The 23818-nt window shown below is 46.8% G+C and overlaps 1 protein-coding gene across 3 annotated transcripts in view; it reads left to right on the forward strand.

The window, feature by feature from the left end:
- Positions 1 to 23818, forward strand: part of CYFIP2 (cytoplasmic FMR1 interacting protein 2) — a gene marked incomplete at both ends in the record, with an annotated part of 114600 nt that overhangs the window by 28346 nt on the left and 62436 nt on the right. For 2 of the 3 annotated variants that reach the window (XM_080698485.1, XM_080698484.1), the window contains 8 exons: positions 2412 to 2531; positions 3234 to 3359; positions 14399 to 14565; positions 15759 to 15906; positions 19032 to 19185; positions 20183 to 20339; positions 21214 to 21310; positions 22658 to 22734. In XM_080698485.1, coding sequence (XP_080554611.1) covers positions 2412 to 2531; positions 3234 to 3359; positions 14399 to 14565; positions 15759 to 15906; positions 19032 to 19185; positions 20183 to 20339; positions 21214 to 21310; positions 22658 to 22734 — 1046 coding nt within the window. Of the gene's footprint in view, positions 1 to 2411; positions 2532 to 3233; positions 3360 to 14398; positions 14566 to 15758; positions 15907 to 17973; positions 18049 to 19031; positions 19186 to 20182; positions 20340 to 21213; positions 21311 to 22657; positions 22735 to 23818 lie in introns of all 3 variants that reach the window. The other variant, XM_080698483.1, reaches the window with a different exon arrangement.

Here is a 23818-nt window from a genome sequence, read left to right on the forward strand (position 1 = left end):
TCTACTTTTTATTTTGAAACAGGATCTCAAAGAGGTGCAAAGGGCCTCACTAAATAGCTGAGGCTGGCCACGAACCTGCAATCCTCCTGTCTCAGCCTTCTGAGTGCTGGGATTGCAAGCGTACACCACCACATCCAGCCCAAATGTAGTTTTCGATTACAATTCTCCTGTAGCATCCATAGGAAATTGGTTTCAGGGCCCCTCACTGGTACCAAACTCCACAGCCACTCAAGTCCCTATGTAAAATGATGTAACCAACACACACCCTCCCATATATTTTAAATCACCTGGCTGGGCGTGGTGGCCCACGCTTGTAATCCCAGCATTCGGGAGGCTGAGACCTGGAGGATCGCAGTTCGCGGACAGCCTCAGCTACTTAGGCCCTCTGCAACTCAGTGAGACTCGGTTTCAAAATAAAGAATAAAATAATAGGGCAGGGGGTGTAGCTCAGAGGTATAATGCCCCTGGGTTCCATCCCCAGACCCGCAAAAAAAAAAAAAAATCATCTGTGTATTACTTACAATACCTAAATCAGGATAAGTGCTATGGAAGTAATTACTGTATTATCAATCTAGGTAATAATGACCAGAAAGTCCCTGTCCATGTTCAGTATAGATGCATTTTAAAAATATTTTCCATGTGCTATTGTGTAAACCCACTGGACACTGAACCCTGGGCTACTGAGAGTCAACTGCGCAGGATTCGCACCTGTGGGGATCCTGTCAGTCATTCCTCACTATTCACAGTACTTGTATTCTATAAATTGAACTCATAATTAGCAAATACTGAACCACTGACCCAAGGAGAAATAGAGTGGGGTTCCTATCACAATATTTTCATCAACCGATGAGCACACAGTCTCGTTTTGTGCATGCTCCTCTTTTAAAATTATATGAGATATATTGTTGATTCATTGACATTACCTGGGGGCCAGCAGTGCTGTAACTTAGGCCTGAACAAAGCTTATCTAAGCCATGTGTTTTCTTTCTTTTTTTTTTTTTCCATAAGGCATCTCACAGCTGTTGCGCAGGTGGGAACACTCAGGGATCATTTTGTGAAATCACCGATAAGAAGCATTAAAAAAAAATGTGCATAACATGACACTAAGTCAGTTGCAAAAAGGGCCCTTGTTTACAGCATCAGAGCTAAAACAAAGGGGCCAAGAGACCTCTTGTCCAGCCTCAGCTGAGACTATGCCCATGTCTGCAACTGACTGAGAAATCCCGACAGGTTTTTACTGGGTGTTGCAAATAGATTCTAGTGCAGAGACTTGAGTTAGCATTGTATATGAACTAGAATAGAAAGTTAGAATCCCTAGTATTCAGAGTAAGATTGCTGTGTTGAAGGGACTGTTGCTTGCATACGTGTACATATTTTAATAGGCTTTTATTGGTGCATTGTAGTCTCACATCAACTGTAAATCATGTTGACTGTGACGTCCATGCACACAGCACTTGGCTAGTGTGCAGGGTGCTGCTATGAACATGGGTGTGCCTACATTACTCCTGTTCTCTGATTTGGACCCCTTTGGAAAAATACCCAGGAGTGGTATAAATGGATCATATGGTGGATCCATTCCCAGTTTGCTGAGGAATCTCCACATTGGTCTCCATTATGCACATTTAATATCACCCTCCAAGGGTGTGTTTTGCTTTTGTTTTTTTTTGTTTTTGTTTTTTTTTTTTTTTGGTGGTTCTGGGGTTTCTACCTCTGGGCTACACTCCCAGACTTATTATATATTTTTATTTGGAAACAGGGTCTCTTAAGCCAGCGCAGCTGGCTTTGAACCTGCGCCATCCTCCTGTCTCTGCTTCCCAAGCGCGGGGATTACAAGTGTGCACCACCACGCCCGGCGTTCTTTTTAAATACTTTTTATTGGCATTGTAATTGTACATGATAGTGAGATTCTTAGAGACATATTCGTCTATGCCCATACCATTACTTGGTCCACTTCCTTTCCTATATTCCCTTTTCCCCTCCCATGAGTGATAGTGAGAGTCAGAGTGATACCATCATATGTGTGCATAATATTATTTGGTCTGTTCCTTTCCCTGCACTGTCCCTTTCATGGCCCCAATGCACTATTCTGCCGTTCTCTCTCCTCGTTTTCATGAGCCCACAGGGATGAGCTCCTGGGTTACTGCATAGTCTGGTCTTCCTACAGTGACTGCAGCCAAGGGCCAGCAGCCTGCCCTGCCACACTCAGGGCGGCTGTGTGGGGGCTCTGGAATTGCGTATCCTGAATGGGAGCCCTTGGCCAAGGCCATATGGCCTTTAGCAAGACACTAGCTGGAGCCCTGCCCACCTGACCAGGGGATGCAATAATTGCACTTTTCTGTAGAGGTTTTGGGGGAAGCTGTGTATAGAAGGTCCGGGCGCACTGACAGTGACGTGGTGGCCCATGTCCCCAGGTGGTGACCGGCTCGGGACTGGACAGCCAGAAGTCGGATGAGGAGTACCGGGAGCTGTTCGACCTGGCCTTGCGGGGCCTGCAGCTCCTGTCCAAATGGAGTGCCCACGTCATGGAGGTGGTAGGTGTCCGCCGGCGCCAGGCCTCACACTGACCTCTGCCCCCCGGGAGTCTGTCTGTCTCTGCCTCATCCCAGGACTCTTGTTTAATGGCTTTATGGGGCTGAAATTCACATACTATACCATTTACCCACTGAAAGTGTGAATTTGTGGGGTTTTAGTACAAGTATAGAGTTGTATAACCATAGTCAGATTTAGGACATTTTTATCACTTAAGAAAAAAAAGTGGCCAGGTGTGGTGGTGAATACCTGTGATCCTAGTATTTGGGAGGCTAAGACAAGAGGGTTGCAGATTCAAGGACAGGCTTCAGCAACCTAGTGAGACTCTGTTTCAAACCAAAAAATAAAATTACATAGGGTTGGGGTTTAGCTCAGAGTTATAGTGCTCTTGGGTTCAATCTCTAATACCCTCTACCACAAAAAAGCATATTATCACACCTATCCCTCCAGCATTGAACAATCTACTTTCTGTACTCAACAATCTACTCTCCCTATTCTGATTGCCCCTATAAATAGAATTGTAGGATAGGTGGCCTTTTCAATCTGGCTTAATTTTCCATGATTTCAAAATTCATTCATATGGTAACATGAATTAGTACTTTTACTTTTTCATGGCTAGGTAATATTCCCTTGAATGGATATGCCACATTTTGTTTCCCCATTCATTAGCTGATGGATGTTTGGATTATTCCTCCTCTCCACAGTACTCTTGGAAGCTGGTTCACCCCACAGACAAGTTCTGCAATAAGGACTGCCCGGGCACGGCGGAGGAGTACGAGAGGGCCACCCGCTACAACTACACCAGCGAGGAGAAGTTTGCCTTCGTGGAGGTACGTGCCGGTGCCCTGGTCTCCGGCCCCCAGGTCGCTGCTCACTGTGGTTCCAGGCGTGACTCTGGCTGCGATAATAGTGTCAGTCTTCTTTGTTTATATGCCTGTCCCTGTTCCTTTATCCCATCCAAATTCATTTTTTCAAAGTTCTTATTCAGAAATTATTAGAAAGTCATTCAGTTCTCAAAAGGCTAAGGGAACAGGTTCCCTTAAAAATGGGAAAAATGGGAAAAAAGAAACCAGAGAAAGAAACGAGAGAGGGAAACCAGTGGCTAAAGGAGATAGGAAAATGCCCAGAAGTCCAAGCGGCCAGACAACTGCAGTGTGCAGCAGAAATGGGAACTGTTTACCCACCTGGAGGGCAGAGACGTAGAAGGCTGCCAATGCCTGGTGCAGGTTAAAGTGTGGAAATCAGATGTGCGCTGATATTTGGGGCAGCCATGTACATTTAACGGCTTTCTGCAAGGGCAGCTTGATCACATTTTTTTTTTGGTGGTACTGGGGTTCCTGGAAGCCCTGCTACCTCCAGTATACACTCCCAGACCTATTTTTTAAATATTTTTTTTTATTTGGAAACAGGGTCTCTTAAGCCAGCGCAGCTGGCTTCGAACTAGCACGATCCCCCTGTCTCTGCCTCCCAAGTGCGGGGATTACAAGCGTGCCCACCATGCCCGGCTTGCATTCACATTTTTAATGCTTGTACCTTTGGCCTTAGAAGTTGTTCTTCTGGGAATCTATCCCAGGGGAATAAGCCAATTACACAAAGACATATGTACACAGATACTTATAATTATGTTTTTTAAAATATTAAATGATGTGAAACAACTTCAATGCCTCTTACTCTGGGGCCAGTTAAATAAATTAAAATATCGTTAGATTGTTGAATACTATACAGCAACTAGCTTTCCTACCGAGAAATCTATGTACAATATATTGTTAAGTTAAAAGAAAAGAAAAGAAAAGAAAAAATAGCTGGGAATGGTAGTGTACACCTGTAATCCTAGTACTTGGGAAACTGAGACAGGAGAATTTCAGGGTTACAGGTTAGGACAGTGTGCGACCACTTAGAGCCTGTTTTTAGTTGTTTTTTTTTTGGGGGGGGGTTTATTGTTGTTGTTGTTTTTTTGGTGGTACCGGGGGTGGAACCCAGATGCTTTCTACCTCCGGGCTATACTCCCAGACCTTTTTTATATTTTTTTTTATTTTGAAACAGGGTCTCACTAAGTTGCTGAGAGCCTCACTAAGTAGCTGAGGCTGGCTTCGAACCCATGTGATCCTCCTGTCTCAGCCTCCCAAGCGCAGGGATTACAAGCGTGCGCCACCACACCTGGCTAGAGCCTGTTTAAAAAAAAAAAAATTAAAGGGCTGGGATTGTAGCTCAGTGGTAGAAAACCCCTGGGTTCAAACCCAAGTGTTCCCTGACTCCCAAAAAACCAAAAGAAAAAAAAAAAAAACAAAAAACACCGGGCTGTGAGGAGTATGTAGCTCAGTGGTAGAGTGCTTACATAGCATGTGCAAAGCCCTGGATTCACTCCCTAGCAGTGCAAAAAAACTAAAATGATAGGTCAAGAATAGCATTTGTACCAGAGTTAACATACTTTTGTATATTTGCTCAAAACTGAAGAATATATTTATATCTGCTATTGTGTGTGTGTGGGGGGGGGGGTACTGGGGATGGAACTCAGGGGGTCCTCAGAGCTACACCCCCAGCCCTGTTTTCCATTCCTTGTTTTGAAACAGGGTCTCGCTGAATTGCAAAGGGCCTCACGAAGTAGCTGAGGCTGGCCGCAAACCCAGATCCTCCCGTCCTTTGGAAGCCTTTTTCCTGTGTTTAATTACACAGTGATATTTCTGTAGGGAGGAAAACTCATTCACACTGGGTGGTGAGTGACCGCTCCAGCTCCCTTGTCACGAGCATTTGAAGCCGACAAGAGTCTGACCTACCAGTCAGAGCTCAGGATCCTCGGCTCCGGCCCCTTCGTCTCTCTGGGGCGCAGCTTCCCTGTTTGTGAAATGAAGCTAATAATCTCGACCCTCTCCTTTCCCAGGCTCACTTTTGAGAGTCAGACAGTCATTGCCGAGTAAGCTGATGCTTGCAGACGCACTCTGAAAGTTTGCAGGGTCATGCACATGGAAGGGCTTAGACATTTTTAGCATGTTCCCCACACTGTGTTTGAAAGGATTGAGGCTCAGCGGCGTAATTTCACTCAGCAGAAATATTGGGATCACACCTGACAGTGTCCAGAGAGGCCCCTTGACCTCATGCCTTTTCCATCACTAATAGTCAACGTAGAAGAAAGTTTCTCAGTTGTCGCTAGTGGAGACAAGACATCCTCGAGCCTCCGTAAAGTGGGACTTAGAGTCTGAGCGGACTGCAACTGTGTAAAGGGCTCACGCATCCCTTTCTGTAGTAAAAGGAACGTGTGTATGTTGCAAGTGATTTAGGAGTGCCCCTTCAACCCCGGACCTTCCCTCATCTGCCCACAGCCTCAAACACAACCACCATAGACATTTTGCTGTATTTTCTTCTAGTCCTTGACTTGCTGTGCATTCAGGTGACTTATCATTTTCATTTATCATTTTAGTAGATTGCGTTAAAACTTTTCTAAAGAAAAATGGTCCTGTATGGCATTTAACATCAACAACAGTAACAACAACAAAAGTAGCTACAGAATCCCACTCCACCATAAAATTCCAAAAAGGACCCAATTTGCAACTTAAGCTAATTTTTTTGGGGGGGGGGGATATTTCTCTCCACACATCTAGATAATTGGCCTATGAGACTCTTGATTTTTCAATTTATAATGTTTTCTGTTGACTTCCTCTTTGGGCCATGTGCATTTAGACCTGTCAACTCCACTGCTCGCCCCTCTGGACACCCACTTGCCCACCTTCCCATTGTAGTGATTTCATACGATTTAGTCAAATCAGTAGCTACTTTATACTATTATGACCATGTAACAATTGTTTATTGACGAGTCACATTGTCTAACAGGAACACATTTTTTCATTATGACTTTTGTTTTTCCCTGAGTTAATAGTGTTGCATGTTTTGTTTTCAATGAACCTCCTCGACAGGCAACCCGAAACATTACCAACACAATGCAAAAGTCCTTATACAAATAAGTGAATCAGTCATTAACTTATGAATTTTACCAGCTTTTTTTCCCTTGAAACCATTCCTACAGAAGCCCTCTCTTTGCCAGTTTGTAGAGGTTTGTAACTAGACCTTCTGTCTGGCCACTGACCTGAGATAATTCCTCATTATCTTGGGCGTTCTCTTTCTCTCTCTCTCCTCTGGTGTATCTCATGTCTGTCTCTGTCTTCATATTGCTGAAGTGTACCCACCAGTAGATTTTATAAAAAGGGTTATGGGAGAATGAATTTTTGAGAACACGAATGTCTGAAAATGTTTGTTTTCTAGTCTCACATATACTTGACTAGATAGAGATTCTAAATTATAAATATTTTTTCTAAATTTTCAAAAGTACTACCTTATTGTCATCTAAGCTTACTAGGGGTTACTATTAAAAAAAACTTGAATTCTATTCTCCTTGATTCCCTGTTTTATCTCCTCCATTGAATTTTTAAGTAATAGTGATATTGAGATATAATTCACATATCATAAAATTCATTCTCTTAATGTACAGGATTTAATAATTTTCAGTCTGTTCTCAGAGTTGTACAATTCTTACCACCATCCAATTTTAAAACATTTGTCACCCCCAAAAGAAACATATACCCATTAGCAGTTAATTCCCATTCTCTCCTCCCCTGACAAATACTAATCTGCTTTCTGTCTCTGTGGATTTTCCTATTCTTAGAGATTCTGTATAAATGAGATCATAAACTTTGATCCTTTGTGACTTCCTTCTTTGACCTTGCCTACTGTTTTCAAAGTTTCTTTATGCTATAGGATGTCTCAGCATCCCACTTCATTACAGATGAATAATATTCCATTGCAATTTGTGATACCACATTTGTTTTTATGTTCATTAATTAGTAAACATTTGGGTTGTTTCAGCCTTTGGATTATTATGAGTAATAATGATATGAACATGCATCTGCAAGTTTTTGTGTGAACATATATATTCATTTCCTCTGGGTCTCCACCTAGGGGTGGAGTTGATGGGCCCTATAGTGGCGCCATGTATAAAATTTCGAGGGACGGACTGCCGAATAGCTTTCCAAAGAAGCCGCATTGTTTTGCAGTTCTATTAGCCATGCCCGTGGGCTGCACTCTCTTCAAAGTGTTGCCATCACTTGTTAAATGGTTCTATTTTAGCCATCCTAGTGGGTGTAGCGTGGTATCTCACTGTGATTTTGATCGATGGATTCCTAATAAGTAGAATGGAGACTTTTTCATGGTCTTCTACATATCTTCCTTGGAGACATATCTATTCAAATCCTTTTGCCCAAGTTTTCATGGGGTCATCTTTTAATAGTTGAGTTGTAAGAGTTTCTATATGTTCTGGCTATAAGATAAATCATTTGCTAAATTTTCTCCCGTCCCATAGGTTGTCTTTTTGCTATATAAACGCTATCCCTAGAGGCACAAAGGTTTTGAATTTTGATGAAGTCCAGAGGTCCTATTTGTTTTTTCTTTTGCACTTGAGTGCTTGGTATTTTAACAAAGACATCATTGCCTAATCCAGGGTCACAAAGATTTATTCCTGAGTTTCTTTCTAAGAATTGTTTTATACTTTTATATTTACATTCAGCTCTTTGATTCATTTTAAGTTAATCTGTTGTATGGAGTGAGGTAGGGCTCCTACTTCATTCTTTTGCATATGGGCATCTAGTTGTCCCAACACCATTTGTTAAAAAGAATCTCCTTTTCTGTTGCATTATCTTGGTACCCTCATAAAAAATCAGTTGACCATAACAGTGAGTTTATTTTTATTTCAGGACTTTCAGTTCTCTTCCATTGTTCTATGCTAGTACAATGCTATTTTTTGAAATTTTGAAATCAGAAAATGTGAGTCCTCCGCTTCATTTTCTTTCATCCTCTGTAAAATCACATATGATTATCTCTTTGCCTTTGTGTTCCTGAAACTCCACTCTCAGGTATCTTGGTGAGAGCCTTTTGCATTTTTTTTTGAACAATCATAGGCCATTTCAATGTAAAAAATATGTCGAGTGGGACTGAGAAATTTCGTTGTATTTTGACAATTTCCTCCTTCCTAGTTTTTGCTTCTCTTACTCTGCATTCATTACATGTCATATACAGGGCACTCAGGGTTTAGTTTCTAATTTTCTTTCTGATTATATACTTGTTTGGGATCTGCTTTATGTGATTCAGCTGTTAGTATTTTCAGTTGAGGTCATCATCTTTTTTAATGTGTGGACGCTCCATCTTATTCTTTACATGTTCCTTTTTATAGTACTCTGGTTGTTTGTTACGAATCTGATATTTCCATGAGGATATTATATTTTTTGTAATTAGCTGTATTGAAATGTAATTCATATTCCATAAAGCGCACCCATTTAAAGCATATAAATTGAAAGCTGTGTACATTTTTGAAATTCCAAAGATGATCAAGATACAGAACATTCCCATTTTTTCCTTAAAGATTTCTTATGCCACTTTGTAATTCCTCTTTCCTTCTATCCCTGGCCCCAGGAATCACTTATCTGTTTTTTATCACCATATATTTGTATATTTATTTTGAATTCTGTGTGAGTATAAATCTTTACAGTATGGAATTCTTCTCTCTGCACAGTAACTTCAAGGCTCATCCACATTATTTTATCCCTCCTTTTTTTTTTTGTGATACTGGGGTTCCTGGAAACCCTTCTACCTCCGGGCTACACTCCCAGACCTATTTTATATTTTTATTTGGAAACAGGTTCTCTTAAGCCAGCGAGGCTGGCTTCGAACCCGTGCGATCCTCCTGTCTCTGCTTCCTAAGCGCGGGGATTACAAGCGTGCACCACAACGTGTGGCCTTATCTATTCCTTTTTTGCTGTGTATTTTTTCATTGTGTGGATAAACCACAATATGTTTATTCATTTCTTGTTAAATGTAGGGGCCATTTCTAGCTTCTGACCAATATGAATAAAATAACTTCAAATATTTCATTATAATTCTGTTTCAGTATCATTTTTTAAGTTTATTGGAATGGTCACATTGTAGGCATTTTTTTTAAGATGGAACCTAAGACACTCTACCACTGAGCTATATTTCCAGCCCTTTTTAAAAATTTATTGTATTTATTTATTTATTTATTGGTGGTACTGGGGTTCCTGGAAGCCCTTCTACCTTCGGGCTACACTCCCAGACCTATTTTATATTTTTATTTAGAAACAGGGTCTCCTAAGCCAGCGCTTGCAGCTGGCTTTGAACCTGCGCGATCCTCCTGTCTCTGCCTCCCAAGCGCGGGGATTACAAGCATCCGCCACCACGCCCGGCCAGCCCTTTTTATTTTGAGACAGGGTCTTGTTAAGTTACTATGTACTGGCCTTGAACCTACTATCCTCCTGTCTCAGTCTCCAGAATAGATAGGATCACAGGCATGCACTACTGCACGCAGCTTGTGTTTATTGTTTTAAGAAACTGCCAGCCGGGTGTGGTGGCACGCGCTTTAATCCCAGCATTCAGGAGGCTGAGACAGGAGGATCGCGGTTCGCAGACAGCCTCAGCTACTTAGTGAGGCCCTTTGCAACTCAGTGAGACCTGGTTTCAAAATAAAGAATAAGAAATAGTGCTGGGGTGTAGCTTGGAGGTAGAATGCCCCTGGGTTCCATCCCCAGTACCGCAACTTAGCAACTTAGCAAGGCCTTGTTTTAAAATATAAAATAAGACAGGGATAGGGATATAGCTCAGATATAGTATGCCCCCAGGTTCAATCTCTAGCACTACACACAAAAAATAAAACTTCCAAATAGTGGCTCTGTGTGGCTGTATCGTTTTCATTCCACAAACTATCTGTGTGATTCCTGCTGCTCTCTAAACCCACATGGTCCCTGCTTGTTCAACTTACTAAATTTAGCAATTCTAATTGTATGAATTTCATGCAATTTTCAATTTTGTTTCCGTGACAACAACTGGTGTTAAGCATCTTTTCACACGCTTATTAGCCATATGTTTTCCCTAATAAAGTGTTAAAATTTTTTTGCCCATTTTTTTAAAAATTGGGTTTCTGTCTTCCTGTTAACTGAATCATGAAATTTTCTTATTGTAGACATAATACTTTGTTGCAAGTATTTTCTTTACTAATTAGTGACTTTGCCCTTTTGTTTTTAAAAGGATGCCTTTTGAAGAGCAATGGTTTTTAATTTAGATTTAAGAGTCCAATTTATCAATTTTATCAGTTTGCAGTTTGTGATTTTTGCATTCTAACTGAGAAACCTTTACCCAGCCCAAAGTTTCAAGGATCTTTCCCTAGGGTCCCCCAAGCCCTGCACACCCTTAGTTTAGTGTTATCCTGAAATGCCTTCATTTTTTAAATTATTTCTTTGTCTCAGTGTTTTCTAATAACATCTCTAGCTGGGACTCAGGACCCTATTATGATCTAGAAGTCCTTATTGCCTCTCTTCCAGAAAAAACATATTTGAAACTCTTACCTCCTAAGCCCCACTCTCACAGGGTTCAGATTATTTTGAATATTCTTTTTCATCTTTATCATCATCGCTAAAGTTTTAAAGAAAGAGGGATGTCTGAGGTCTAAGCTCATTGGTCTAGCTTTTGACCAACAGGGATAAAATTGCTTCAAGTGCTTGGGTATAATTCTGTTTGGATATATGATTTCAATCTTATTGGAAGGATCACATTATTGAAAATTACTTTTCAACCAAAATTCTTTCTGCTCACCCCAGGCTCAGTACTGGTCCTGAGTATGCACAGCCAGGTTTCGCTCCTGCTGTGTTTCAGCCTGACAAACAGATCAGGCACGTCATTTTGGGCCTGATAAATTGTCTCAGCCAACATTCTCACAACTATAATCCAAAAAGAATGACCACGCAACTTAGAGGAAGGAAAATTTATCAGCTCAGTGTCCTTGGAGATTTAGGTTTCAGCATAGCAGAACATACACTCTGCTCTCACATTGTGGAGGTGGGGGGAGAGAGAGGAGGAAGGGAGGGAGAGAGGGGGCAGGGCAGGGAGAGAGAGAGAGAGAGAGAGAGAGAGAGAGAGAGAGAGCGAGCGAGAGCGCAAGCACAAACAGGCAAGAGGATTCAAAGAGGAAAGTATAGTTCCTGAGGCCACATCCCTATGAACCCACCTTCTTCAGCCCCATCCCACCTGCCTAGGCTATCACCTAGTAAATCCATTACAATGAGTTTATCAACTGATGAGATTATAATCCTCATGGCCTAAGTACATCAGCTCTGAGCATTGATGCATGAGCTCTTCAGGGGACTTTTTATATCTAACTCTAACCTAAGTGTAGTGATTGTGTGAAGGTTGAATTGGCATGTGTTTCCCTCCTATATTCTGAACCCATTGAGGCTGCTTGGGTCACAGGATCAGGATGTTCTGGTAAAGCTGGGAACTTGGGAATGAGGTTCCCACCCAAGAGTACTAGTCTTCCTCCTTCTCCCCTGGGTAACAGACGGAGCAGCTACATCTATACACCTCACCCTTCCCGGGTGTGGGGAGGGTTGATCACTACAGTAAGAAGCAGGACTGAAGAAAAGGCCCACACCTGTGGGCAGTCAGTCCCAAGAGCTAGGACCAAGACTAGGCCAGCCTCACTTCCTCCTGCCAGACAGATATGGGCAGCAGAGGCCACAAGGAGGTTAGCAGAGGGTGGAGACTCCCAGGGCTGCTCCAGAAGGAACTCTGGTTTCATGAACTCCAGCAGCAATTACCAACTTATTTCCAGAGCAAAGTTTGTAAAACTTCTTTAGAATATGTCATGAGGGATAAAAGCCCCATTTGGGCTGGTCTGTGGGTGCAGAGGGTGTGGAGGGGTCTCCAAAAGCCAGAATGCTACTCAAGACATGGTCCTCCCACCAGCCACCCCACTCACTAGCCAGCAGCACAATGAGGATCTCACATCAGAATGAGAGCGGACTGCATCACGACGCTCACAGCCGATATGAGCTTTGTTTTGTAGCAAGTCTCCCTCCTTCTTGCTTAGAATCTATTTTTTAAATTTTTAATCAGTGATGATGCATAGTTATTGTACATATTTGTGGGGTACGGCATGGCATTTTAATGCAAGTATACAGTGTGTAAAGTCAGATCTGGGTAATTGGCATATCTGTCACCTCCCATGTTTCTTTGTGATGGGAACATTCAAAATCCTCTCGTGTGTGTGTGTGTGTGTGTGTGTGTGTGTGTGTATGTGTGTGTGTGAGAGAGAGAGACAGACAGACAGAAAGACAAACAGACACTGAGGATGGAACTCAGGGGCATTCTACCTCCAAACTACAACTACAGCCCTGTTTTTTTTTATTTATTTATTTATTTATTTATTTATTATTCATTTACTTACTTACTTTTGTTTGTGGTACTGGGGATTGAACCTAGGGGTTTTCTGACTCTGAAGCTACATCTCTTGCCCTATTTTATTTTTAGTTTAAAAGAGAGTCACTAGGTTCCTGAGGTTGGCTTTGAAATTGCAATCCTTCTATCTTAGCCTCCCATATCCTGGGATTACCAGTGGATACCACCATGCCCAGCTCCTTATTTTGTCTTTTGAAATAGGATCTCACTGAATTTCAGAACGCCTTAAGTTGCTGAGGCTTGCCATGAACATGTGGTTCTCTTGATTTCAGCCTCCCAAGTACTGGGATTATAAGTATGTGCCACTCTGCCCAGCTCCAATAGCTACTTTGAAATATGTAGTTAGTTTATGTCAACCACAGTAGTCTTGGTCAACATTCTCCCTGCTGTAGTCCAAAACAACTGACCACACAACTCAGAGGAAGGGAGATTTATTTGCTCACAGGTTTTGGAGATTTCAGGTTAAGTCCATGTGAGGTTTGGGATCTGTGGATCTCAGGCATGAAGGCAGGAAGCAGAGGGAGGGAGGGAGGGAGAGAGAGAGAGAGAGAGAGAGAGAGAGAGAGAGAGAGAGAGAGAGGGGGCGCTGCTCTCACATGATGAAGGGTGGAAGCTAGAGAACAAGCAAAGGAAAAAGAAACTATATATAATCCCCGAGGCCACACTGCTAGGGAGCCACCTTCTCCAGCCATACCTTACCTGTCCAGGTTACCACCTAGCAAGTCCATTACAATGGATTCATCCATTGATGAGATTACAGCCCTCATAACTTAGTTATATCAGCTCTGAACTTTAATACATGAGCTCTTCAGGGGATGTTCTATACCTAACCACAATATCAGATATCCTACTGTGTCATAGAACATTAGAAATTGTTCCTCCTGCTGAATGACACCCTGTACCCATTAACTATCCTCTCTCCGTTACCCTCTACCTCACCCATTCTCCTGCTCCGATAACCACTGCTGTCTCCTCTACTTCCTTGAGATCAACCTTTTTGCTTTCTCATACAAGGGAGAACAAGCACTACTTGTCTTTCTGTGCCTGACTTGATTTACTTTACCTAATGTTCCCCAGTTTCACCTATATTGTTGCAAATGACAGTGTTTCTTTCATGTTTCACCACTGAATAATGTTCCATTTTGTACATGTCCCACATTGCTTTGATCCACTCATCCCTCAACAGACACCACACTTGAGTCCCCATCCTGGCTTTTGTGGCTGAGGTTGCAGTAAACGAGAATGCAGACGTTTCTTCAACTTACTGATTTCCCGTCCTTTGGACACGTACCTGGAAGTGGGATAGCTGGATCCTGTGATAGTTCCTTTTCTAGCTTTCTGAGGAACCTCCCTACCATACTGTTTTCCATACCAGCCGAACTAATTGACATTCCCACCAGCCGGTGAGAGCAGGTCTTGCCTGAGGAAGCAGGGTGTTTTCCTGTGTGCATGGTAGCACACATTTCCTACGTAGTGGTGAAGTGGTGCTCTGGGCGGCCACGGCCTTGGCCTCTGGGTGCCTCACCCTCCCTTCCTGCCCTGTGCTGAGGGTGGTAGGCCTGACCCTTCCCCTGTGCCTGGCCAGGTGATCGCCATGATCAAGGGCCTTCAGGTGCTCATGGGCAGGATGGAGAGCGTCTTCAACCAAGCCATCCGGAACACCATCTACGCGGCCCTGCAGGACTTCGCCCAGGTGACGCTGCGTGAGCCCCTGCGGCAGGCGGTACGCAAGAAGAAGAATGTCCTCATCAGGTGGGTCCGCGCCACCCTGCGTGGGCTCCTAGGCACGGGTGGGGGGAGTTCCAGGCCAGCTCTGGACCTGCAGACCCTTCCAGCAAGTTCTAAGGTGAATTAAGCCTCTCTCTCTGAGCCAGACCCACCGCTGTCCAGCTGTGTGAACCAAGTCAAATGACCTCTCCAAGCCTCAGTGTCCCACGTTTGTAAGATGGGGATAATGGTACCTGCTCCACGGCTATTGCCTGTGGCCGGAAAGTGAGATGATGTAGACATACGCACACCGCAGCAGGGAGTAAGCGGGCCACAGGTGCCGGTTGTTATAAAAGCGCGAAGTGGACACAGGCTTAATTGGACTGGTGGGACTTCTCAAAAACTCCAGTGAGAAAAATAAGCATCCAGCCTCCCCTGAGTCCTGTCCACTGCACGTGCCTACAACGGCACACTCTGGCCTCCAGGGGGTCTCAGAAGCACATGGGATACTTACCAAAATACAGGTTCCTGTTGGGCATGGTGGCACACACCTGAAGCCTCACTTGGGAGGCTGAGACAGGAGGATCGGATCACACATTCAAGGCCAGCCTCGGCAACTTGGCAAGACTCTTTTTTCAAAATGAAAAATAATAACAGGCATAGCGATACATGCTTTTAATCCCAGAATTCGGGTTCCTGAGACAGAAGAATATCTGTTCACAGATAGCCTCAGCTACTTAGGCCCTTCACAATCAGTGAGACCCTGTTTCAAAATGAAGAATAAAAAATAGGGCTCAGGGGTCTAGCTTGGAAGTAGAATGCTCCTGGGTCCAATCTCCAGTACCAGAAAAAAGCAGATTTTTGACCTTTTTTTTTTAGGTTCTAGGGATTGAATCCAGGGGCATTTTACCTGTGAGCTACACCCTTAACCCTATTTTACTTATTATTTTGTAACAGAGTCTTGTTAAGTTGGCTGAGGCTGGCCCACAACCTGTATCCTCTTGGCTCAGCCTCCCAAGTACTAGGATTACAGGCATGTGCCACCACACCTGGCTCTGACTGTACCGAAAATCTCTTCAACTCACATCTTGTAAGTGGGGCTCAGGAAAGAGTACTCCGTAGCACCCCGGTAACTCTAACCCAGGAAGTTGTAGGACCCCACATGCCCTAAAACTACAGGCACCTGGTACTTCCTTCTGGTGGCGTGAGTCAGCCTGAGTCTTGGCTCTTCTCCCCAGCGTCCTGCAGGCAATTCGGAAGACCATCTGTGACTGGGAGGGAGGCCGGGAGCCCCCCAACGACCCCTGCCTGAGGGGGGAGAAGGACCCCAAGGGCGGATTTGACATCAAGGTGCCCCGGCGTGCCGTGGGGCCCTCCAGCACACAGGTAAGCGGCCACAGCATGGGCCAGCTCCCTTCGCTCTGGCCGGCTGGGCCTTGGAGAGCCCTCATGGCTGGGCCACGGGGCAGTGGGACTGGGGCTCCTCGGTCAGGAGGGAAGGGTGGGGCAGCTGCTCTGGTCATATTCTGACATCTTCGTTTGCTCTCGGAAGGAGGACCACTAGTCTAAAATTCAGGAGACCTGGAGTCTAGTCCCAGATACCTGTGTGACCTTGGGTGTGTTACGCAATCTCTCTGTGCCTCAGTTGTCTAACCTGACCAGTAGGGGTGGCAGCATATCTTCCTAGTCTGGCTGTCTCCTGGCCCTATGAAGTTCAGATTCCGAAGGGCAGGAGGAGTTCAAAGTGGGTTCTGTGTGCCTCTGTCTGTCCTTTTTGAATGCACCTAGCACCTTTCCCTGCAGTAGCATCCCACGTGGAAAGGCACAGGTCCTGCTCCAACATGCTGTGTGACCTTGGGCGAGCACCTTGACTTCTCTGAGCTCTGTAACCTGAAAACTAGGGATGAGATTGTGTTGCTGAAAGGACACCACTTTTTCTTATCCCCATCCCCAACACAACTATGGAAAGCCCTGTTGATTCCTAGGGAGATACTCAGAAATATCAGAAATACTCAGAGTAACCAGCTGGAGCTCCTGCACGAGAGGACATTGCCCGTGGCTTTTCCAGAGCTGTCAGAAAATCAAGGAGAGAAACATAACATCAATAATATGGGCCTCAGGGTTCAATTCTTACCTACGTTAGAAGAAGCAGTTCCTGGTCTGGGTTTTGCAGTTCCAAGAAAAGCCAGATGGGTCTCAGTGCGGTTCTGAGAGTCTGACACACAGCATCCCCAGCTGGGCTCCACTTCCCCTGACCTCTGAGCCTGGCTCTGCTCTGAGCCGGGCGCCCGAGGCCCCTCCTGCCCCCGCTCCCTGTGTGTGTGTCCATGTCCGGTGGGACTGGGGCTGGGGGGGCGAGGGGGGATGAGGATTCTCTGCGGCCCCTGTAGTCCCTTGGCTTCAGAGCCCTGGGGGCAGTGAACACTGTTCTTACCTGCGGGTTGTGCGATGTCCCCAGACATCTTCTACAGACAGCTCCTGTAAATCAAGGATCAGAGACCTTTCCAGACAGCACCTTGGCTTTTCTGAGCAGACTTTTCAGGTGCTTCTGAGTCCTCCAACCTGGGTGGGGAAGAAAAGAGATTAGTAGGACATCAGATAAACAGGAGAGAGAAGCTGCAGGTAGAGAAAGAGAAAAGAGGGGATGTATTGTAGGCATGATATGAGACGGGCAGGTCACCCACAGGTGACCACCACATACTGGACATAGGCCCCTGGACAGCCAGAGAGTGCTGAGGAGTCGTGGGAGAAATGCTAGCTTCAGGCGAGCATTTTTCTGCATCACAGAGAGGGACACTGAGGTCCAGAAAGGGGCAGTGACTTGTCCAAGTCGCCGAGTGAGTCTCAGGTGGAGCGGGACAAGAACCCAGGTCTCCTGACGGCCACCACAGGGCCTGGCCAGGGCTTTTGGGACACAGTGGCCATGGGCATCTCACTAGCTGGGCTGTAGACCATCTTCTGTGCTAAGTGGTCTCTTATTAATGCTGGTGGGGACGGAGTCGACCCTCTTAAGGATCAAAGCAGCACTCTCATAGTTAGACGCATCGTGGCCTCCGCAGCGGCTGGGGCTAGATGAATCCTGTGTTTGAGACTCCAAAGACCATCCTTAGGACAGCGCTTCCGAAATCGTAGGGACCAGGTGGCAGCGGTGGGCCGGCTGCAGAGCCGGCGGCCGGGGTTGAGCATCCTGTGGCAGGTAGCTTGCCATGCGTTTCTGTGACGTTAGAAACTGTCAGTGCCAGGTGCCTGGCGGGAAAGATCCATGGGGCAGGTCGAGAAGATAGTGGTTGTTGGGAGGTTGGACCGGCTCCGAGGAGGCCCCAGCAGTCGGGCGGCTTTCCCACCGTATACAATACCTCTCGCTTTTCTCTCTCTTTCTCTTTCTCTCTCTCCCTCCTCCCTGTCTCTCCTACCCTCCCGTTCCCTCTTCCTTCTCTCCTATCTATATCATAGGCCTGCCAGTGGTCCCCGAGGGCATTGTTTCACCCCACTGGTGGTACACAGGGCCGAAGAGGCTGCCGATCCCTGGTACTCCAGCGCCTGGCTGGGTTGGTTGGGTACCCTTCTCCAGGAGGCAGCGGGAACGGACTAGCCTGGCTCCTCCAGGCCCCCTCCAGCCCTCAGATTCAAAGGCACATGTGGGAAGATCTAGATTAGCAGAGAGAACAACCCTACTGCCTTGCGCCCTTTGCACGTAGGGCCCTCTGTAAGCAGGAGTTAACTGTCTAGTAGCCTCCTGTGTAAGTACCAATGTCAACCGCGGTCCACCCAGGATTTTTGGCCGGCGGTGCCATTGCAGCCCAGGCCACCAGGGGGCACCATCACCTGCTCACGACTTTAGAACACAGAGGATCAGAAATTAAAGGTGGTTTGGGGGGAGATGCCTTCTGATCTTAGCCTGATTCCTCTATGCCTCTGAATGTTAGAGCTGAAAGGCACTGGCTGTGCCCCCTCTGTTCAGTAACACAACTGAAGCCCAGAGTGGAGATTGTGTTGCTGAAGGTCACACAGCAAGTCAGCAGCAATACCTTGGCCTTGAACCTGGGTGTTTTGACTCCCAGTCCAGTGCTCCGCCCACGGTGCCATCTGGGAATGCAGGAGTGACTCTAGAGGGATGTGGAATGAGGTTCTCCTCTGATGCCCTAGCCCTTGGCTGTGCAGGGCCAGCAGGACCCTCTCTCTCCCTGGGCCTTGAACTCCTGGGGATGTCAGGACACCCTGATGGTGTGGGAACCTGGGAAGAAGTTCCCTCCCAGGCTGACCAGTCTCCCTTCCGGATGTTTCCACAAGGGCTGGGGGAACAGCTCAGGCCTGGCATGTATGAGACCCGGGGTTCCATCTCAGGACCACGAAAAGATAAAGTTAGTTACAAATTCACTTCTCCACCCAAACGGGTGCTTCCTAAAACAATTCTTCAGAGTAGAAAATACATACCTACCTGCACACAAAAAAGCACGCTGGCCCCGGGCGAGGGCCAGCCCCTGACCTTTGCTTGTCCTTTCATTTTCAAGCTGTACATGGTGCGTACCATGCTTGAATCGCTCATCGCAGACAAGAGCGGCTCCAAGAAGACCCTGCGAAGCAGCCTGGATGGGCCCATCGTCCTCGCCATCGAGGACTTCCACAAACAGTCCTTCTTCTTCACGCACCTGCTTAACATCAGCGGTGAGCCACCGGGCCTGCGCCCGCGGGCTGGGGGCTCCCACCTCCCAGGGCGACTCGTGAGAATTTGCAAAGACCGTGGATCCAGCGGGCCTATTTTGCTACAAGAGAGTGGAGGGGCCGTGTGTGCGCTTTCTTGGATTGACTTGGGGAGAGAAGAGAGGCCAGACTCGGGGCAGCTGTTCTGACTTAGTGAAATTTGTCTGGTAGATATTTGTGGGTAATTTGTCATAAAGTTCCTGAAAGAGAGTGCTTTGCTCAAAAGCAGCTGCATAAAAATATGACAGCGGGTACCTAGTCAAGTGCGCGTGCGCGTGCGTGCTGGGCCCTCCAACCCCACCTCTCTAAACCAGGCTGCTGAGCAGCACCAGAACCTCACTGCTAATGCCCTTCTCCAAAGAGAGGAGGTTCCCAGGCTGCATCTTGGCCCTGTTAGTGGGACTCTCCACTCTTCCTCTGCTCTTAGTGGGACTTGTATTAGGCTGCATGGAAAAACAGGGCAGGCAGGCAGAAGAGCAGCCTTCGAGCCACAGGAGAACCTGGATGTGTCTGTTGCTGTGGCAGAGTGGTCCTAACAAACAGCCCAGCCTCTCCACTAGCAGTGGCCCAGGCTGGGCTCTCAAGGCCTCTGAAGAGTAAGTGGTCCAGAGCTGAAGGTCAAGGGACCGCAGTGGAGGTGGGCACCTGGGGACTGCTCTTAGAACTGCGCTTCTGTAACAAGAACACTTTTTACATTTTGAGCATGTGCTTTCAGGACGGCTCTGTAGGAGGTTGATGGAACCCTCTGGAACCAGCCCTATCCATGAAGCATTGAAAATGCCATTTCCCAGTAGATGCTGAGGTCACCTCACAGCCCAAGCTGGCAGGCTCTCCAAAGGGCTATTGATGACACACCTGTTCATCTAGCCCCAGGACCAGAAGAGCAGCAGAAGCTACTAAAAGCCAGCGCGGAGGTGCGTGGATGCACTGGCGTAACCCGACTCTCTTCCTTCACTTCCAGAAGCTTTGCAGCAGTGCTGTGACCTCTCCCAGCTCTGGTTCCGAGAATTCTTCCTGGAGTTAACCATGGGCCGGCGAATCCAGTTCCCCATCGAGATGTCCATGCCCTGGATTCTAACAGACCATATCCTGGAAACTAAAGAGCCTTCCATGATGGAGTAAGACCCCCGGGCTGACAAGGTTCCTGGGGTGAGGGAGGCTTGCCAGGTAGCGCCATCCTTTATAGAAGAAAGGGCCACGTGGACCGGTGATGAAGCAGGGTGCCTCCCTGGGGCAGCTCCGGCTAAGGACAGGCCACACGACGTCGTTTGCCCAGCCCGGCAGCTCTCCCCACGCTTGTCGGTCTCACAGTGGCTGTGCTTGGAAAATGATAATTTCTGGAGATCAGGAAATCAATATTCTTAACTGCCACCTGTTTCTTTTTCCCCCTCCTCTTCCCCTTCCTCCTCTTCTTCCTCATCTTTATCCTCCTTTTTGTCCTCATCCTTCTCCCCTCTTTCTTCTTCTTCTCTTTCTCCTCTTCTTCTCCTCCTCCACTTCTTCTTCCTCACCTTCCTCCTCCCCCCTCCTCTTCCCCCTTCTCCCCCTCCTCTCCTTCTTCTCTTTTTCCTCCTGTTCCTCCTCTTCCTCCTCCGTCTCCTCTTCCTCTGTAGTATTGTGGATTAAACTCAGGAGATAGGGTCTCTCTGTGTTGCCGAGAGTCTCCCTAAGTGGCTGCGTCTGCTCTTGAACCTTCAATCCTCCCGTCTCAGGCTCCCAAGTACTTGCCCAGCCTGCTACCCCATTTCTATTGACCCTGGGCTAGGTTCGTTTCTGGCTGTGGTTTAATCAGCATCTGAATTTTTCAAGTCTGCGGGCAGACAGTAGAGTAAGTTCTTCCCTCACGGAGGCATGGAGGGTGGAGAGGTGGCCTTCCTAACTCTGAACCGCTCATCTTTGCACCCAGCCCGGGTGTTTCCCCGGTGAGTAAAATCTCCCTTCCTTAACTGAGAGCTGAGAGAGTGAGCCACAGGCCTTTGTGCCCCTCTGCAGGTACGTCCTCTACCCTCTGGACTTGTACAACGACAGCGCCTACTACGCGTTGACCAAGTTTAAGAAGCAGTTTCTGTACGACGAAATCGAGGCCGAGGCAAGTGTGACGCTTCTTTTCTTCTGTGGTCCTGCCCGGAGATACGGGACTTTTCAGAGCTTTAGCTGTTGGCACCAAGCAGGGGAACTCAGGGGATCTTCTTAATCAAGTGCGACTGTACAGATCCAGACCCCAGCTCTCAGCCTGTCCCCTTTCTCCTCATCCCCAAACTGCTCTGCCCATGAGGGGCTGTGTGATGGGTACGAGCTACCCACCTCGTCTGCCTGCAAACAGTGGCCCTTGGCCAACCCTGGGATGGGGTGCACTCCCAGGGGATGGACCCAGGGCAAGGGCTGTGTGGCCCTGGCAGGTGCTCGGGCCATCTGGGCCAGGCTGCTCTGAGCTGGTTCTTGAAGGGGAGCATGGGATCCGAGTGAACACCCACACCTTAGATCTCTTCCCTGCACGAGGGTCTAGTGTGAATTGTGAAGCCCAGAGTCCAGGGCAGAGAAAATAGTGCTGTACACAGCACCGTGCATGTAGAACACAAGTTCTGCATTATATGAGGGTTGGACATAAAAGATTTGAAAGTATTTGGATAAAGAGTTCACCTTACAGAGCTAAGAACTTAGGAAGAATCAAAGATTAACCTACTAAATACAATCTGGCTCCTTTGATACCCTCATACCCTGACTGCCTGGGCTCCGTCTCTGGTTGCGCCTTGGGCCATTTCCTCCTCTGGCCTTTGCTGGAGGAGGAGGAGGAGGAGGAGGAGGAGGAGGAGGAGGAGGAGGAGAAGGAGGAGGAGGAGGAGGAGGTGGTCGAGGTTGTGGTTCTCTGTGTCTGGTGTGAACCTATCTCCCCTCCCTGAGCCACACAGTCCAACACAGAAGTGATGTAACTCTGGGCTGCCAAGACTTTGTGCATGAAAAACCAGACAGTTAAAGTCTGAAGAAAGGGGCTGTTACATTTCTAATGATGTCTCCATAATCAATTTTGCAAGGCCAGATAAAAATTAGATAGACAGTCCAGGAAGCCTATCCGAAGAGATGGCAGGGGTGGGGTTTGCAGGTTAACCCACTGCTCCGAGTAAGACGGGACACACCGCAGGCCTTTGCACTGCGTGCTCAGGAGCAGCTGCAGGGTAATGGCCGGGGACAAGCACAATGCGAAGGTCGGTTCCTCTGCAGCCCTTTTGAGCTTTACCTTTCTTATCCGTGGACTCACTGAAACCTGGACAACAAAGACCTAAGTCCCCCCACTTCTTGATCCCATGCTCTCCGTTCCCCTCGTAGTATCTTGTTCTAGGACACAGTTTGTGCAATCCCCCCAGCTGCCCCTTTAGTTACATCGGTTTTTGCGATAAAGCTAGACAGACAGCACTGACATCTGCTTCCTCTTCTCCAGGTGAACCTGTGTTTTGACCAGTTCGTCTACAAGCTAGCAGACCAGATCTTTGCCTACTACAAAGCAATGGCTGGCAGGTAGGAAGGCCCCAGAGTGACTGAGGAGCAGCCGTCTTCACTAAGACCAGCACCCGGAAGGCAGGGTTTTCTGGTGCAAAAGCTCCTGCCTACTTTAGCTCCTAGGGAATTATGGGCCTGGGCCGGGTGCTAGAATACATTGGAAAACAGGCAGATATGAGATAACCGCCTGGAACCTGCAGTCCAGCAGGAGTGCAGATGTGGATAAACGCTGACGAACGCACGGTGACCGGGGAGGTGCGTGCAGTCTGTGAAGGGAGACCTCACAGGACCCGAGAATTGATTTATGGTGGTTGAGCCTGATCGAGTCCCTCGGGAGAGGAACTCGAAAGCCATCGTAGGGAAGCAACACTGAGGAGTTAGTAAAACCAGGTGAAGAATGGGACAGGAACCAGCAGGCAAGAGGAACTTATGGTGCAGAGCCTCCTGTAGCTGGAGTATAAACATAACATCTGCCTGGATGGGGTGGTGAGAGGTTCACTGTGAGTTCTTCAAGTTAGTCGTAGTCACAGCCAGGAGAGAGGGCAGGCTGCCTGGAGATGCTGGACAACTGGTAGCGCCAGGTCCTGCTGGCTTCGTAGGCATTTATCTTGGGAAGACTTTTGGAAAGCCACAGAATGGTTTCAAAAGAACAAGTGAAGCCTGACATTGTGGTGCATGCCTATAATTCTAGTACTTGGGAGGCAGAGACAGGAGGGTCACAGGTTCAAAGCCAGCATCAGCAACATAATAAGACTCTCAGCAACTTAGAGAGACCCTGTTTCAAAACAAAAACAAAACAACAAATACACACACACACACACAAATATATATATATATATATATATATATATATATATATATATATATATATGTGGCTGGGAGTGTACTTGGAAGTAGAATGACCAAGAGTCCAATCCTTAATACCCCCCCTCCACAGAACAAGTAACTCAATTTGCTTTTTAGTTTTAAAAGTTGACTTTTTTAAAAGTATAAAAGCTGGGCGTGGTGGTGGCGTACCCTTGTAATATCAGTACTTGGGAGGCTGAGACAGGAAGATTTCGGGTCAGTGGTTGGCCTTAGCTACTTAGTGAGGCCCTCCGCA

Source organism: Muscardinus avellanarius (assembly GCF_963383645.1).
Source record: "Muscardinus avellanarius genome assembly, chromosome: 7".
Taxonomy (NCBI): domain Eukaryota; kingdom Metazoa; phylum Chordata; class Mammalia; order Rodentia; family Gliridae; genus Muscardinus; species Muscardinus avellanarius.